At 50.3% G+C, this 18,870-nt stretch overlaps 1 protein-coding gene across 1 annotated transcript in view; it reads right to left on the bottom strand.

Annotated features, from left to right (window-relative positions):
- Positions 1–18,870, bottom strand: part of LOC144736285 (cytoplasmic FMR1-interacting protein 2-like) — a gene marked incomplete at its 5' end in the record, with an annotated part of 75,866 nt that overhangs the window by 22,277 nt on the left and 34,719 nt on the right. The window contains 5 exon segments of the mRNA XM_078618929.1: positions 11,538–11,681; positions 13,122–13,209; positions 14,500–14,699; positions 15,069–15,188; positions 16,057–16,165. Coding sequence (XP_078475055.1) covers positions 11,538–11,681; positions 13,122–13,209; positions 14,500–14,699; positions 15,069–15,188; positions 16,057–16,165 — 661 coding nt within the window.

The raw sequence follows: 18,870 nt of genomic DNA, 5'->3' as shown, positions 1-18,870 counted from the left end.
TTCCACTCCCCAACCAATCACACCGCGCTGCTACCCGATCACTCCCTCTGGGCGCGTCACCGGCACACAGCCAATCAGCAGCACTACCCCCACCCGCGCACTGACGCCTGCTCCTCCCCGTCAGCGCGCGTCACCGCACACACACCCGTACATACGCGCTGGCACACGACATATACACCCAGCGCGTATCACCACTACATCGGTGTTGTGAGGAGGAGCGCCTTAACAAAAGAATGTGCATATGAAGAGGAATTTAGCATACCAATGGACAATGCGTAGGAGGTGGGCGGAGGGGTTTCAAAGTCCCATTATGCCCATGCATTATGCAGGATCAACAGCACCACGGGGGGGCGCAAGGAACAGCGTTAATAAAGTGTAATAAAAGACTTGACCACGATATCTGGCTCAGTGTCCTTTATTCGGTCCGTACTGCGTCCCCACACGGCTGTCTCTCTTATTCTCTCTGTGCTGGTTCCGATGTCACTCCAGTCCACATCAGCAGCCCCGCTGCTGTTCTTGTCGCTCTTGCAGCCCCACAGCAGCTCCGCTGCTGTACTCTCACACAGCTCCCTTGGCTGTTCCTGCTGCAGCTCTGACGGCCTCGTGCTGTCTCGCCTTCTCGTCGCTCCTGCGACTCCTGGCAGCCACCCCGCCGCTCCTCACACACAGCCTTACTGCCTATCTCTATCTGCAGCTCACACCTCCCAGTAGCTCCCTACTGTTCCCAGGGTTGGCTCCCGCTTCTGACGGTGCCCCCTCGGCTCGTACGCCCGCGTGGCCCCACACCTTTCCATTCACACCCCGACTGCCTTCTCCTTCCGGTTTACCCGCTTAAGGACCCCCTACCTTTCACCCACGTCACCTGGCTCCGCCTCCTCGTGACGTCACATCCGGAAGGTCGCTTTCGCCCGCATTACACCACCCTCCCCCATAGAAAAAACCCAGCCGACCTCGGCTGAACAACACCAAAGCGTAATGCGGTGAACCGACCTTCCCCCTTAAAGGACACTAAGCATGCAATATAACAACAAGAACAACACACAAGTAACATCGACGAACGTACGAAAGCATGCGATAAATACGACGGCAAGAACAAGAACAATAACAACATACAATCAACGAAACGTAAGCGATTTGGAACGAGTGCGGGTCGCCGGCCCGTCCCGGACGGTCGGCGGCCCACTTGTAGAACGGGGACGCGATGGAACACGAGAAATGACAGGGGGTAATTCCCCTGCTGCGATTGGAAGTCCACCGACATCTCGTGTCCCTGACGAATCAGTCTTGGTCATATTCGGCGAATGCGCCTGCAGCGGGGTCGGAAGGGTCGCCGGGCTTGAAGGTCCCGCAGCCTTGGCAGGCGCCCTCCAAGCAGGCCCACTCCTCCCCCGCGGTGTCACGGTCGGCCTGTCTGGAACAGGTACGACAGGCGCTCTAGCAAGATCAATGGACGCAGGCGGGGAAGAGTCAGAGTCAGCAGCAACAGACCCCGGCAAGGCAACATTGGGAGATGACGCATCACGTAGGGGAGCAACATATGGTTTCAACCGCGACGTATGGACAAACCAACGGCGAGAACCAAACTGAACGCGCGCCGACTGTGGATTGGGAACCTCAATGAGGCGCACAGGACCATGCCAAGGTTTGTGCAATTTAGGAGAGGTCCCCGGCCGCACCTGCGGGCAATGGAGCCAGGCCAGGTCTCCCACCTTCCAGGGGCACTCCCCCTCAGACCGCCGAGCATACCGCTCGTTCCGGGCCTGGGCTTTGGCCGTAGCCACGCGGGCGTTTTCCCGCGCCTCCGTAACCCGGCGAACCGTGTCCTGAATGTATTCAGGGAGTGGTTTACGAGGTCCCTTCACCCCAGTACCCAATTGCACATCCACCGGAGGCACGTTTTCCCGACCATACATAAGGTAAAACGGCGAATACCCTGTAGCCGCATGGGGCGTCATCCTGTACGCCGAAAGCACTCCGGGGATGTGCAGATCCCAATCCGATTGCTGTTCACTCACAGTATGGCAAAGCATGGCAGACAATGTCCTGTTCAGCCGCTCAACCATACCATCCGTCTGCGGATGGTATGGAGATGTCCGTATCTTCTTGGTCCCAAGGCCTGCGCACACTTCAGCCAATAATTTAGAAGAGAAATTTCGGCCCTGGTCCGTGAGGAGTCTCTCCGGCGCCCCCTTGTCCATAATGTACCCAAACAAAAAGGCGTCGGTGATGGCCGCGGCCGACTGATCGGGCAACGGCCAGGCCATCGGCCAACGGGAGAGATACTCGACCCCTACCAGCAAATATTTATTTCCCCTCGCCGATGGTGGGAAGGGTCCCAATATGTCCAGTGCCACCAATTCATTGACTCGAGACACCTGAATCGACTGGAGAGGCGGCACGTAAGGATGTTTAGGCGGCTTACGCCGGGCGCATTCAGGGCACGCGCGCACGTGCCCTACGACATCTGTCGCCATGCCGTGCCAAAAATAATGACGTTGTAACGTCAACAAGGTCTTCTGCACCCCTAAATGCAATAGTGTGTCACAATGGAGGGTTCTAATCAACTCAAATCGCAAGGACGTTGGTACCACCACACGCCAGCTTTCCTGGAACCTTTCTTGCCACATAAGCAGACCATCTCGGAGAGCGGTTCGCGGCCCCACAGCCGAACTCGGACTCCCCTTGTCCCTCATAGACCGCTTCCGCATGGACAACAACGACTCGTCCATCATCTGTTCCCGAATCCAGACAGACCGCGGCAGATTCAAAACCCCATCAGTCGGTCCCGGTTCCATCGGAGTATCCGACTTCCCGACGGCCAACGTGAGCGGCTGAGGGGGGTTGAGAATCGGCGAACACCTATGCGTCCCCGACGCACATTTACAAGGGGCGCGCCCTGGTAATCTGGAAAGTGCGTCAGCGTTCGCATGGCGCACTCCCTTCCGATGTTGAATTTGGAAGGAAAACTCCTGCAGCGTGTCCAACCAACGTGCCCACTGTCCCGATGGCTGGTCCATTTTAAGTGCATATTGCAAGGCCGCATGATCCGTACGCACAATAAAAGAACGACCGTAAAGGTACGGTCGAAATTGCCGTAGGAAAAAAACAACCGCCAAAAGTTCTCTACGAGTGACACAGTAGCGTGTTTCCGCAGGCGACAAGACTCGGCTACCATACGCCACGACGCGCTCTACGCCCCCTTTAGACTGTGATAATACCGCCCCAATACCTGTGTCACTCGCGTCCGTATCGAGAATGAAAGGGCGATCAAAATCGGGATAATCCAATGTCGGGGCCGTAGCCAATAGATCACGCAGACTCCGAAAGGCCGCCTCTTCCGGCTCTCCCCAAACAAATTTCCGTCCTTTACCCGTAAGGAGATGCAAGGGCCTCGCAATCGTCGCAAACCCCGGCACAAATCTTCGGTAATACGAGGCAAATCCCAAAAACCGTCGAACATCCCCCACAGAGGCCGGAGTCGGCCAATCCCGGACACACGCCGTCTTTTCCGGATCCGTGGACACCCCCTCGGCACTCACAATGTGCCCCAAATAACGGACGGACCGTTGCAGTAGGTGGCATTTCTTTGGTTTGAATTTCAAATTGGCAGAGCGCATCCTCGTGAACACTGTCTCCAGCCGCGTTAAATGTTCCTCAAATGTGCGGCTGAACACAATAATATCGTCCAAATATATAAGACACGTCTCCCACTGCAACCCCGTCAAAACGAGCTCCATCAATCTTTGAAACGTAGCAGGGGCCGCATTCAATCCCATCGGGAGGCAGTTGAATTGAAATAACCCCTGCGGCGTACGGAATGCGGTTTTCTCCCGTGAGGACTCGTCAAGGGGAAGCTGCCAAAATCCCGAAGAGAGGTCCAGTGTGGAAAAGAACTTAGCCCCCGACAATGCGTCAAGGGAGTCGTCCATACGTGGCAGGGGGTACGCATCTGCCACCGATATCTTATTCAATTTCCGGAAATCGACACAAAATCTCAAGTTGCCATCCTTTTTCTTAACCAAGACCACAGGAGCGCCCCATGGGCTGTTAGATGGCGATATAATGTCCGCAGCCAACATGTCTTCCACCGCCCCCCGAACGTGTTCTCGCTCCGCTGGACTCATCCGATGCGAATTTAACCGAATAGGGGCAGCGTCGCCCGTCTCAATGTGATGGGAAAGCAACGATGTGCGTCCCAAATCCAAATCGTCGGAGCTGAATACATCCGAATACGTCAGCAACAATTTACGCAGCGCATCACGTTGCCCCACGGACAGGGAAGAATTTTCGTCACATAAGGTAGCGATCCAACGATTATCCGAACCCCTTGGCTCGGAAACACCAGCGACCACTCCTCGGCGATGCGGACAATCGTGCGTCGCAAACGCCGTAGTGGCATGTGCCACAACCGTACCGGCCGGAACACGGATGTTTTCCACCCCCGCATTAAGCACCTGTAAAACCGGTAATTGATCCGGCCGGACGATGGTCTGTGCCCCAACTAACGCCAATCCCGTTGTTATCGTGGCGGATGGTGACAACAAGACCCCTAATGCTCCTAGCCGATTGGGCAGGGGCTTCCGATACCGCAAGGGTATAAGCATCTGTGAACCAGGTGGGATGTCCACAGATGCGACGGACAGCGCCTGCACCTGTACGGCCGAAGCAGGTCGCCCCCAGGGCGACGGCAGAAACGAGATTCGACGGCCCCCCGGCAATTCAATACAATTCTCATTGATTTTAATCAAAATGGGCATCTTAGCCAAAAAATCCGTGCCTAGTAAGCAAGGAACCGCCAAAGATCTCGATATTAACACAACGCCCGAAGCCGACACATCCCCTATAGATATCTTAGCATCCACCTGGCCCACAATCCCCATACTACCCCCGTTTGCAGCGACGCAAGACCCATAAACCGGACGCACAGCCCCCGGCGGAATGCCCAACAGATGGAAAATGACATCCGATATAATAGTCGCAGACGCTCCCGAGTCGACCAAAATGCGCACGTCCACACCTTGTATGGACCCCGGTACAGTGGACGAACCCGTAGCGGCCGCGACAACTCTCCGTGCCAATTTGCGCCACTGCGTAACTGAATGACAAGGCCCCGTCGATGGCCTTTCTTTAACAACAACAATAGGATCGCGCAACACAGGTGGTGGGTGAGGTGTAAAGCCTTGCCGAGTGTCTGGTGCGTGCCGACATGCCTGTTTCGGAGGTTCCTTGGTCGGCTTGTCCGGTGTTGTGGGCTCCTGCTGCGGCGGACCCGGGAAGCGGGCCCAGCAATCTTTGGCGTAATGGCCCCTACGGCCGCAGCGGAAGCAATCGGCCTCGTTGCGCCGAAGCGCAGGTCCTGCATCCCGGCGGCCCCGTCCCGATGGCGTAGCGCGCGGCCCCGGCCTTCCGCGTCCCGGCCATGGAGAGGAGGCAGCCGTCAGCTCCTGTGGACCCCGCTCATCCGGCACATAGATCGCCCTTGTGGGGTCCCACCCCATCGCGCCTCCTTCCTTGACGGGCCCACCCGTCCATGCCGCCACTTGCTTCCAGCGACGGAGATTAAACTGCGCGTCCAGACACTTTGCTGCCGCCCGGGACGTGAGCTTCTCATGCCCACACACAGGCATGGGGATCCCCAGATCCCGAGACAGCTCCAGCATTTTTCCCAATATGAGGGGCTCGAGCAGATCCTGTGGCGTGTCAGGATATGCTGCCATGGCCAGCTCCAACACCGCACCCCTGAACGCCACGGGCGATTCTTCGGGTGCTCGTTGTCGTTGAGCGAATCGCCGATGCGCGTCGTCAGGTGGCTCATAGGCGTCGGCCATTTCCTCAAAAACTCCACATAAAGTCTTCTTCTTATCGGCCGTTATGGAACGGAAAAATCGCACAGATTCGTCGTCCAGTAGAGTCGGCAACACTTCCAAGGCCTCCGCATCGGTCCATCTTGCTGAACGAACCGCCGCCAAAAATCGGCAGGCGAAAGCGCTCCAATCGCCCCCGATAGAGAATTCCTTAACTGTAGTAAGGTGGCGACTCCGACTCCTCTTCACGCCGTCTTCCAATGATGGTTGTTGTGGAGGTAAATTCAAAATGGCGTCGGCCCGCGGCGTGGCCAAGATGGCGGTTTGGCGCCGCGGAGCGCGCAAGATGGCGTCTTCTTGCCGCGTGGCCAATGGCGGCGGCAGGGCAGGCAACGTGGCGGCCCGTGGAGCACCTTCTCGTTCCATCGTCGTCCTTGGCGTAACGAGGTGACACAGATGCGCCAGGACGTCCTTGAGTGTCTCCAGTTGTTCTGCCACCTGTTGCCATCTTTGCTCAGCGTCCGATGTTGTTGACGGACCCGCCATCGCGCCGACATCTTCCACGCCCGTCCCCGTGCTCGCCTCAGCAGGGCTCTCCTCCACCACCCCAGCAAAATCCGTGGTCGGAGGGAATTCGTCGTCGTCGGACGAAGAAGCCGATGCTGGCGCCGGGGGAATTTTCTTCCTTACTTGCTTAGACATGCCGTTTCACTTCTGACCCCAGTGTAATAAATGACTTGACCACGATATCTGGCTCAGTGTCCTTTATTCGGTCCGTACTGCGTCCCCACACGGCTGTCTCTCTTATTCTCTCTGTGCTGGTTCCGATGTCACTCCAGTCCACATCAGCAGCCCCGCTGCTGTTCTTGTCGCTCTTGCAGCCCCACAGCAGCTCCGCTGCTGTACTCTCACACAGCTCCCTTGGCTGTTCCTGCTGCAGCTCTGACGGCCTCGTGCTGTCTCGCCTTCTCGTCGCTCCTGCGACTCCTGGCAGCCACCCCGCCGCTCCTCACACACAGCCTTACTGCCTATCTCTATCTGCAGCTCACACCTCCCAGTAGCTCCCTACTGTTCCCAGGGTTGGCTCCCGCTTCTGACGGTGCCCCCTCGGCTCGTACGCCCGCGTGGCCCCACACCTTTCCATTCACACCCCGACTGCCTTCTCCTTCCGGTTTACCCGCTTAAGGACCCCCTACCTTTCACCCACGTCACCTGGCTCCGCCTCCTCGTGACGTCACATCCGGAAGGTCGCTTTCGCCCGCATTACAAAAGGAAAGGAATGTTAGTGATATGTAGCTGCATTTACCAAACAACCACGTAGAAAACCAAAGTAAAAACTACATAAAAAACTAAAATATAAACTGAAACTTACTATACTCTACAATAAGCTGAGTTACTAACAACAAATAATAAATTACAATTCTACGTCGTAAGAAGTATATAATATACTTCCATCTAAACTTTATTCTCTTAGCATATACAGTACTATATACTGCCATAGATAAACCCAACATTAAATTATATACTGTATTGCTGTAAACCACCCTATACTTTATACATTTTAATATAACACTATGTATTATTCAACTCACCCTAATGTGTATCGAAATGGTTTATTACGTCCTTCCAATGATTGCTAAGCCTGAATCCATCTTCTCGGTTAAAATTGTCTCTGTGTTTGTATATGTGAATCGCCTCATGAACGAATCTCTCATGATAGCCAGATGGCTTGCAGAGAACCTCCGTCTTGGAGAAGTCAATGTCATGTGAGCCCACTGAGTTGTAACAGTGGTCTGCCATGGCTGAGGTGTTTGTCCTACCGTGTTTTAGATCAGCTTTATGTTCACGAATGCGGTCTGAGACGTGTCGTTTGGTTTCCCCAATGTAACTGCTACCACAGAGGCAACTTAGTTTGTAGACGCCAGGGTACTGTATGTCTAGAATCACATCTTTTACAGATGGTACCAGATCACGGATTTTATGTACTGTGTTGAATCGGACCTGGATCTTGTGTTTAATCAGGATTTTGGAGATCTTTTTTGTGACCCCAGCAATGTAGGGTAAGGTGATGGTCTTGAAAGGCTCCTCAACAGGATCTTTCTTGATGGTTGGAGTGATGGCTTTGCGGATTGTGTAGTCGGAGTAACCATTAGCCTTAAGAGCTTGGCGTACGTGTTTGAGTTCCCTGGAAATGTGTTCATGGTCGGAGATGCATTGGGCTCTATGATATAGAGTCTTGATGAGGGAATTCTTCTGGGATGGATGGTGGTGGGAATCCGGTTTTAGATAAGCATCCGTGTGGGTGGCTTTCCTGTAGACAGAGTGGCTCATTGAACCATCAGGTCTCCTTTTGATTAGGACATCCAAAAAGGGTAGCTTGCCATCATTTTCGACTTCCATGGTGAATCTGATGGCTGGGTGTATGGAATTGATGTGGTCGAGAAATTGGTCTAGAGCAGGCCGGCCATGTGGCCAGATGACAAAAGGGTCGTCTACGTACCTCTTCCATAAGGTCGGGCGTAGAGTGGCACTCTGGATGGCGTCCGTCTCAAATTTCTCCATGAAGATGTTGGCTACAACCGGAGATAGGGGGGAGCCCATTGGGGTGCCCTCAATTTGCTTGTAGAAGGTTCCATTCCAGGTGAAGTATGTATTGGTTAAGCAGTGTCTCACCAGGGGGGGTACCCCAGCATTTAGTCCTTGATGAACCAAGTCTTCAATGATTGCGATGGTGTCAGGCACAGGCACCTTTGTGAACAAGGAAACCACATCAAAACTGACAAGCAGGTCGTCTGGGGACAGGGCAATCCCCTTGATTGTCGATACCAGGTCAGTAGAGTTTAGTACTGCAGAGGTGGTTTTTCCAGTGAAAGGCCGTAGGATTTCGGACAAAAAACGAGCCAGTTTGTAAGTGGGGGAGTTGATAGTAGAGACAATGGGACGAAGAGGTGTATCTTCTTTATGTATCTTTGGCAAGCCGTACAATCTTGGTGGCCTGGCTGCAGAAGGTTTCAACGAGAACTGTTTGGTCTGATCAATTAATGCGGTTGAAGCAGAAATGATGTTGTTGGTTTTGGAGACGAGGCTGTTGGTGGGGTGGCAAGCTACCCTTTTTGGATGTCCTAATCAAAAGGAGACCTGATGGTTCAATGAGCCACTCTGTCTACAGGAAAGCCACCCACACGGATGCTTATCTAAAACCGGATTCCCACCACCATCCATCCCAGAAGAATTCCCTCATCAAGACTCTATATCATAGAGCCCAATGCATCTCCGACCATGAACACATTTCCAGGGAACTCAAACACGTACGCCAAGCTCTTAAGGCTAATGGTTACTCCGACTACACAATCCGCAAAGCCATCACTCCAACCATCAAGAAAGATCCTGTTGAGGAGCCTTTCAAGACCATCACCTTACCCTACATTGCTGGGGTCACAAAAAAGATCTCCAAAATCCTGATTAAACACAAGATCCAGGTCCGATTCAACACAGTACATAAAATCCGTGATCTGGTACCATCTGTAAAAGATGTGATTCCAGACATACAGTACCCTGGCGTCTACAAACTAAGTTGCCTCTGTGGTAGCAGTTACATTGGGGAAACCAAACGACACGTCTCAGACCGCATTCGTGAACATAAAGCTGATCTAAAACACGGTAGGACAAACACCTCAGCCATGGCAGACCACTGTTACAACTCAGTGGGCTCACATGACATTGACTTCTCCAAGACGGAGGTTCTCTGCAAGCCATCTGGCTATCATGAGAGATTCGTTCATGAGGCGATTCACATATACAAACACAGAGACAATTTTAACCGAGAAGATGGATTCAGGCTTAGCAATCATTGGAAGGACGTAATAAACCATTTCGATACACATTAGGGTGAGTTGAATAATACATAGTGTTATATTAAAATGTATAAAGTATAGGGTGGTTTACAGCAATACAGTATATAATTTAATGTTGGGTTTATCTATGGCAGTATATAGTACTGTATATGCTAAGAGAATAAAGTTTAGATGGAAGTATATTATATACTTCTTACGACGTAGAATTGTAATTTATTATTTGTTGTTAGTAACTCAGCTTATTGTAGAGTATAGTAAGTTTCAGTTTATATTTTAGTTTTTTATGTAGTTTTTACTTTGGTTTTCTACGTGGTTGTTTGGTAAATGCAGCTACATATCACTAACATTCCTTTCCTTTATTAACGCTGTTCCTTGCGCCCCCCCGTGGTGCTGTTGATCCTGCATAATGCATGGGCATAATGGGACTTTGAAACCCCTCCGCCCACCTCCTACGCATTGTCCATTGGTATGCTAAATTCCTCTTCATATGCACATTCTTTTGTTAAGGCGCTCCTCCTCGCAACACCTATATAAGCTCCTAGCTTGATAATGTTCTCATTCTTCGCCTGAGGACGGCTGCTTGCGTTGTGGCCGAAACGTCGTGAGAATTGTTTTATTATGTTTTATTTTTATTATTTTATTACTTCCCTTCTACGTGACTTTACCGAAAGAACCAAGAAGATGAATCCCTGCAGTCACGAAAGCTTTAAATCGAAATTTAACGATTATGATTGTTACCGGAAGCTCAGTGGGCCTTTACCTGGTAGAATAAATAATAGTTTGTTGTATCAAATTACGTCACTTCCATGATCAGATCACTCCGTGCTCTTCCAGTCAAAAGTACAATCACGTTATGACATTTTTTTTTTAATTATTAAAACTATATTCAAAACATCATTTCCATTTTTTAAATTGACCATGGTATCGTTTGAACTTTGCATTATATATACAAAAAAGACTAAGCGATTGATATTTAAAATTATTAAAGCTATTGAATTTAGTGCATAACCAATGACAGTTAAATGTAATACATTTAAGGCCAAATATGTAAAAGTTGATAAGCTACTGTTGGATTTTATTGTGTGCAGTCAAACACCTAAACACCACACACGATGATGGTACACTGATGAAGGCACGTACACGCTGGGTTGTTATCATGTGGTTTTGTCAAATTGATTGTCAATGCATTTTCAGCCCGTCAGAATTGCAAGATATCCGGGCCAGGGTTCCCCACTTTAATTGTCATTATTACTTTGCTTGTTTACCCAGGAAAGCCAGACTGAGTCTCAATACTTTATCATAACCATCTGGCCCAGTTTTTGCAGTAAGGGGGCCATGCTGCTGCTGCTGTGTGTGATCCTAAATGAGTGCGCTATAAAACCTGGCGACCCGCGTTCGATCCCCGTTCACGGCCAACACCAGTGACGATTATCTGAACTGGTCCTGGGCCACCTCCCTTAGGTTGACTCAGCCTCAAATGTAAACCTCGCCACCGGGGAGACAAAGGCGGTCGGCGTAGTGCTGGCCACCCACCCCCTAGTGTACCGTGCCGGCCTTCATAGATGCTCACTAACAGCACTTGCCCCAATAGTCTGTTAAGGCTATACAGTGGATCTTTGTCTTTTTTATCCCAATTGAAAAATTTGCTACAAATTTGTCAGCATTGAGATGTTTGGTCAATACCATTTAAATTAAAGTGTCTAAATGAACATACCAAACCCCACATAAAAGGCACCTGAGTCAGGAATCAAAGCCACGGACTTCTTGCCGTTTCACCCACAGCTGTTAGCACTGCCACCTGTAACTACGAGGGCGGACAGCTGGGGTTTCACTGCACTGTGGATCGCGTGCATTGCACTAGGAAAGGAACCACTCTTACCAGACTCTTGACCACTTTGAGAAGTTCTTCCATCACCACGGCAATGCCCTGGTACCCCAGCAGTCGGCAGATGGATCGCAGATGAGGGGTGCCCAGGAAGTACCGATAGGAGCCGTACAGGGACGTGTAGGCCGTGTTGAGTGCCTGTGCGACGCGGCGCCATCGCACGCATAACGCGAGAGGAACAACGCAAATTGAGCACCGCGTTTACTACGACGGTGCACAACGCAAACACTTCGGTCACTCGGCTGCTGGACAATGGCTTCGCTGTGACGACTGTGCGGGTTGCGAGTGCCATTTGACCGTACTTCGCCACGATGGTCAGCATGGCATTGGTTAAAGCAGGGAGCTTTGACGTGCAAGCGAAGAAGTGCAGTTCAGTAATGGATGTTTTCACAAACCACTCTCTACCGGCTGCCAGGTAGCACTTGGCCCCGCGTCCGCCTATGTTTGTGCTCGATGGGGATCGCCCATCCAAGCACTATCCAAGCTCAACCCTTCTTAGCTTGCGAGGTGTTGACGAGGTTGGGCGCGAAGGTTATGCGAGAGAAAACAAAGAGCTAAATGAGACGCGTATTCCGGTGCAACAAGCAGACGCCACTCAGCTACCATGGATGCCCATGTAATGGCTTCCAAGATTCAAAGTACAATTGTGGACTGTTGATTGTTTCCAAAGCCATACGGAAGAAGAAGACTGCTCGTCTACTCGAGTGATTTCAAATTAAAGATAGAGCAGAACCTCAGGAAGCCAAACCGATGAGGTGGAGGAGCCTTTCCGCTTTTGGCGGATGTGCGGCGCACTGCAAACAACTGCCAAAATCACAACATTCACATCAACTTGAACGTACAGCACGATTCAACGACACGAATTCCAGCCACTCAATACACCAACGAATGGCAACCTCCCCCCCACCATACATCACCACGGGAATCAACGGGGCCTGGCCAGGGCAGGGAACACAGATGGGGGTGCATAGTGCAGCTAAACGCCTGAGACGAGATGTGCCACATAAAAATAATAATTCATAAAAGGTGTCATTCACGCACATTGCATCTCAAAATTTCTCTACATCACAAGAGAGATTTCGAAAGCTAAGGAGGATTTTGATCTGAGACGATGACCGATGATTGCTTCTACCTACATTATAAACACCCACACTCTGCACCGCTTCTTGAGGTTATTTAAACTATCCCTCTCAGCTGGTACGTCGTGGCAAAGTCCCAGATGTGTCGCGGTATTTTCTGAATTACAGAAAAGGAAAGAACCTCACTGTTTGCACGCTAGGGCAGAAACGACACCCCGTGCCGTTCAGTGGCCGATCCACCACCCAACTCCGCCAGTCGCCCTGGCACAGGACGGCAGCAGACTGCCGAAAGCCCCCACCCCACGCTGCGAATATCGAGCAAGGTCGAAAGTGAGCCGTGCAATGACAAAGGTTTCGAAGCCCTGATTTAGTGCCCCGATTTAATCTACATTGTACCATACTTATGTGAGCCAATACGGTAACTTTGACTATTTACGTATGTTCTCTGGTCCACGTGCTCCTTTCCCCGTCTCTAAAGTGTAATTCTCAGATGTCTTACCTTGGTGCCAAACAAGTACTGTGGCTGCGCGTTTGGCGGCTTGTCCCTCTCCAGCTTCTGGGCAAAGGTGTACTGAGTCCTGACAAATCTGGACCAAAAAGTAACAAGAAGGATATACAACTTTACACTTCATGTAGTGAAACAGACCCCTCAAGGTATGTTCGTTATCTTACTCCACACACAGCAGAACGACTCATAAATGACGGGCATGAAGAGTCACAGACAATCGTAGACTTGTCACCACATTACAGTATTGCTCCTTGATGCACCTGAACTTGTCTTTACTCCGACAGAGGACAAAATAGAATAACCTCTCGTTGCTCTTCTAATGCGCAGGTGTGCAATGGTGGTGCCGTCATCGTTCGTGTGATATGTCTGCCACCTAGTGGCAAAATCTGAGAATAAACTTCTTACACAAGCAGCCCCTTTATTAAGCTCATCTTACCAGAAAAGCACTGACATAGGTAAAACAATTGTGACGTCAGTGTATTTGTGTAAACATACGATTATTATTGTTACCGGAAGCCCTACACAAATCAACTGCTGTTAGTTGGAATCTGGGTGCGTCCATGAATACATTATTATTTTCAACTGAACTCGATCAACTAACAGCTAGAGACAGATAAAGTTTCTCAACCAAACAAACAAGCCAGGTAAATACAAAGATGAGATACAAATGGGGAATATAGGGCAGGTTGGATTGACGTGGCCTGGTGGCTCAGAAGTCAGTGTTGAGTTGACACCGTAGAGACCTGGGTTTGAATCCAGACAGCAGCCCCACTGCCATTGAACCGGGTTCTCAAATGTAGCAAATTAATTGTCTAAGACCGGCTACCAATGGCTGCACAAATGAACTGATTTAAACTTGGTTCTAATCTAATTTTGGATCAATTCCAGCTCTGAGAATAAGAATGTCGGTTTGACTGTGTAACGCCTGTTCTACTGAAACCACTGCATGTTTTAGATACAGGGTGCTTCAAAGAATTGTTAACACTTCTTAGAATTTACAACAATACAATAAGTAATGTGCCTTCAGGCTCTGGAGACCACCTGGAGAAGATTCCAGGCATGTATTGACAATGATGGCAAACAAGTGGAGACTGACTTTTTTAAGCTATTAACATACATATGTTATCATGTTACAGTGTATTATCCATTATTTTTCCATGAAAAACGATAGTTCCATATAAGTGTAAAAAAAAAATTTGAAGCACCCTGTATTCAGGAGTAACGGTGGATTCCTGACTTCGGGAGCTAAATGGCTCGAGCGGAGCGGCCGCTGGGTGGAGCGGCCGCTGGGCGGAGCGGCCGCTGGGCGGAGCGGCCGCTGGGTGAAACGGTGTTTGCACAACGGAGTTCGGCGGTGCGGCGAGCTCACCGGTGTGTGGAGCCGTTGTAGCAGTAGTTGGGCAGGAAGTCGTAGTTGAGCTCCCAGAAGACGTGCAGGGTGATGCGGCCGTACGGAGCCGACACGTTGTGGTTGGCCTCACGCAGCATGGCGTCGAAGCCGTCCAGCGTCAGGTGCTTGCTAAGCAGCTTGTGCGTCAGCTGGTTCACTTCCAGCAACCCCTCCAGCTCCTACAAGCCAATGACAATGACGACGGTTCCGTGAAACGCAGCATTGACAGCGACGTCCTGGCACTGGGAGCAATGTCCATCACACGACAGCCATTGTATAATAAATCGGAACTCGAATTTTATCAAATTAAGCGTGGAACCAAATTGAAGGTCGTTTAGCAGTCATTGGTGACTGGGCTAAGAACGTTCACTCGCTACACTTGGGAACCCGATTTAGTCACATAAGGCCAAAATCTTCATATGAACCGAGCATCTCAGCAAATCCAGCACTCTGGACTTTGAGTCTGTTGGCTACTCTTAAATATGACAGGCATCGATATTATCAGCATTACAAATATTGTGAACGGGAGGCGGGGAGGTCGTATTCACCACAACTGAGGTGAGGTCCTCGCTGTCAAAGCGGTTGATGGCAAGCTCTAGGGAGCGGTAGACTCCAGCCGAGATGCGCTGCGTGATGAGCCGGTTCAGGTCGATGGAACGGCCGAGCAGCTGCAATCAGGAACACAAAAACACCGCCACGTAAGGACGGACGGACAAGCAGAGTAACGGCGAGTAAGCATCTGGCACTCGCACCGGGCCTACAGCACACAGCCATAATGAGGCCGCAATGAAAAAGTGCGCAATAGTTCGAGTTGCGTAGATGTAACGACGACGAAGGGAACGTGCCATAAGTATGTCCGTCTTGGAAACGGAGAAATGAAATCCCCTCATATGCAAGTACTAGGATGTACGACATCCTTATCAATCCACCGCTTGAAGGCTAGCGTCCAACGCCAGTTGAAGTGGTTCGGGCACCTTGTAAGGATGCCCCCGATAGACTCCCCCTGGAACTCTACCGGGCACGTCCCACTGGGCAAAGACCCCGGGGGGCCGTCCAGGACACACTGGCGGGACTATGTCGCTCGGCTGGCCTCGGAAGGCCTGGGAATTCCCCAGGAAGAGCTAGAATGTTACCAGGGAAAGGGAGGTCTGGACCGCCCTACTCAACATGCTGGCACTGCGACCCTCACCAGGACAAGCGGATTGAGAAACGAACGAATGCTTGAAGGCCTTCTCACGCCATGTCAGTCAAGGGGGTTGTTTTTAACATACTTCACCATGCTGGTCAGTGCAGCTTGGTGAAGGGGGCTCCTCCAGCCAGTTCAGATATCACTACACCACTGAAGTTGGCCATGACCATGCATTCTATTTCGTTTACAGGGTCCGCAGCACGCTAACCACAGCGCCGCCACTCGGTGGAAAGTTGATCACAGGCAACTGTCTGGATCCGTTCCATGTGAATCTATTTACAATCGGCCGAGCGTCACACGACAGACGCTCCCGCACACGCCCATGGTAACGGGCGTGGAAACCTCACCTGCACATGCCTTTGCTTGAGCAGAGTCTCGTACCGGTTGGAGGGGGGGTGAGGGATCGACACCCCCAGGTTTTTGAGCTCCGTCTGCAGCCTTTTGTCCAGCAGCAGACTGCACACGGGATAGTGGGCGTAAAGTCATTGCAACGACGGGTGGCGCAGTGGTGACCTCTGCGCCTCACGGCAGAAAGCATCTGGGTTCGATTCCCGACTCGAGTGCATTACTGTGCAGTGCGAGTGTGCGGGTGCGAGTGAGTGTACAGTGTGTGCGGGGAGCGGTAGTTAGCGGTTAGTGCTACACTGCGCTACGAACCCAGCGACTCGAGTTCGATTCCCGCTCCCAGCCACCAATACCAGTGACGATTATCTGAACCAGTCATGGGAATCCCCTAGGTCGACTCAGCCTAAAATTAGTAACTGGTGTGGTGTTTATACATCGTCACTAGGGAGACAAAGGCGGCCGGGCATGGTGCTGGCCACCCACCCCCTCATGTGCCGTGCCGGCCTTCATAGGTGCTCGCTAACAGCACTTGCCCCAACAGTCTGTTCAGGCTATACGGGGGATTCATATTCTTGGGTCTTTCGGTAAAGTCACGTAGATAGTTATTTGCAGAGCATATTTATCATTCGAATATTTGGCCAATAATATATTAGTTCTATATTTATAATATATATTAGTTGTATATTATGGGGGTTTTTAGCAGTTGAAGGAAACCGGAGAACCCGGATAAATCCCATACGGATCATACAAACTCCATAAACACTAAGATCCCCCGTATATATCTTGACTTAAAGCTTTCGTGACTGCAGGAATTCATATTCTTGGGTCTTTCGGTAAAGTCACGTAGATAGGTTCAAATAAAATGACAAAAAAAACTATAACGTTTCGATCTCAACACAAGCGGTCGTCTTGAGGAAAAGGGGGGTTAGCTTCCAAAGCAAACTGTTTATAAGGGTTTGAAATGGGCGTAACCGAAATGTCAGCGGCCAAAGATAATGTAAGTGGTGGGCAGCCAACCCGACGGTGGTTGGTTTTCCACCAATCAAAAGGCTGCCAGGTGAAAATTAGCATGTTAAAGAGAGATTAGCATGTTGATGGAAGATCGTAGCGCCGCAACCGAGGGGTCGGCGCGCGAAGTGACTGTGAAAGCGCAAGTTTGAAATGGGGGTAAAGCACAACTAACATCGGAAGGTGGTAGGATGGGAACATCATAGCCAATTATGACTTAAACTGGTTGATAACATCCTTCCAATGATTGCTCGGTTTGTACCCATCTTCTCAGTCGAAATTGTGTCTGTGTCTATATATATGGATGGCTTCATGAACGAATCTCTGTTTATAGCCAGTGGGCTTGCAAAGTCTTAGATAAATCAATTTCGTGTGAGCCCACCGCAATAAAACAATGATCAGCCACGGCCGAGGTATTGATCCTACCGTGTTTCAGATCTGCCTTATGTTCACAAACACGGTCTGAGACATGTCCCCAATGGAACTACTGCCGCAGACACAGTTTAGTTTGTAGACGCCGGAGTATTGCATGTCAGGGATCACATCCTTCACAGATGGGATCAGATCACGAATTTTATGTATTGTGTTAAATCGAACCTGGATCTTGTATTTGCTCATAAATTTGGAAATCTTTTTAGTGACCCCTGCTATGTATGGCAAGGTGATGGTTTTGATTGGGTTTTCAGATGGTTCTTTCCCAGCTTTACGGATTGTGTAGTCTGAATATCCATTCATTTTGAGAGCTTGGTGTACGTGTTCCAGTTCACTGGCTAGGTGATGACGGTCGGAAATACATCGAGCTCTATGGTGTAGAGTTTTGATGAGGGAATTCTTCTGGGATGGATGGTGGTGGGAGTCAGGTTTTAGGTAGGCATCCGTATGGGTGGATTTCCTGTAGACAGAGAAGGGACACCCCTGAGCCATCCGGTCTATTTTCGATTAAAACATCCAAGAATGGTAACTTGCCATCCTTTTCCACCTCCATGGTGAATTTGATGGCTGGGTGTATGGAATTGATGTGGTTGAGGAATTGGTTCAGAGCTGGTTGGCCATGTGGCCAGATGACGAACATGTCATCTACGTACCTCTTGCACAAGGACAGACCTAGAGTGGATGCCTGGATGGCATCCGTCTCAAATTTCTCCATGAAAACATTGGCTACAACTGGAAAAAAGGGAGAACCCAACTTGTTTGTAGAATGTTCCATTCCAGGTAAAGTGTTGGTGAGGCAGTATCTCACCAGGGCTGGTACATCAGTATTCAGTCCTTGATGGACCAAATCTTCAATGATTGCAATGGTGTTAGGCACAGGAACTTTGGTAAACAAAGATACCACATCGAAACTAACGAGCAAATCACCTGGAGATAGTGAGATGTCCTTGATTAACGATACCAAGCGAGCTGAGTTGAGTACAGCTGAGGTGGTCTTACCAGTGAATGGTTGTAAGGTCTCAGACAGAATTCGGGCCAGTTTGTAGGCAGGTGAGCCAATGTTGGAGACGATAGGACGAAGGGGTGTCCCTTCTTTAAGGACTTTTGGTAAGCCATACAATCTGGGTGGTCTCGCAGCAGACCGCTTGGTTGGTTTGATCAAAGATGTTGAATCAGTGATGATATTGTTGGTTTTCGTAACGAGGCGGTTGGTGGGATCTCTTTTTAATTTTGGTATAGCTACGCCCATTTCAAACCCTTATAAAGAGTTTGCCTTGGAAGCTAACCCCCCCCCTTTTTCCTGAAGACGACCGCTTGTGTTGCGATCGAAACGTTATAGTTGTTTTTGTTATTTTATTTGAACCTATCTACGTGAC

The sequence above is a fragment of the Lampetra planeri genome, chromosome 60 (genome assembly GCF_965212315.1).
Source record: "Lampetra planeri chromosome 60, kcLamPlan1.2.h2, whole genome shotgun sequence".
Classification (NCBI taxonomy): Eukaryota; Metazoa; Chordata; class Hyperoartia; order Petromyzontiformes; family Petromyzontidae; genus Lampetra; species Lampetra planeri.
This window is presented reverse-complemented; position numbering and strand designations above follow the sequence as displayed.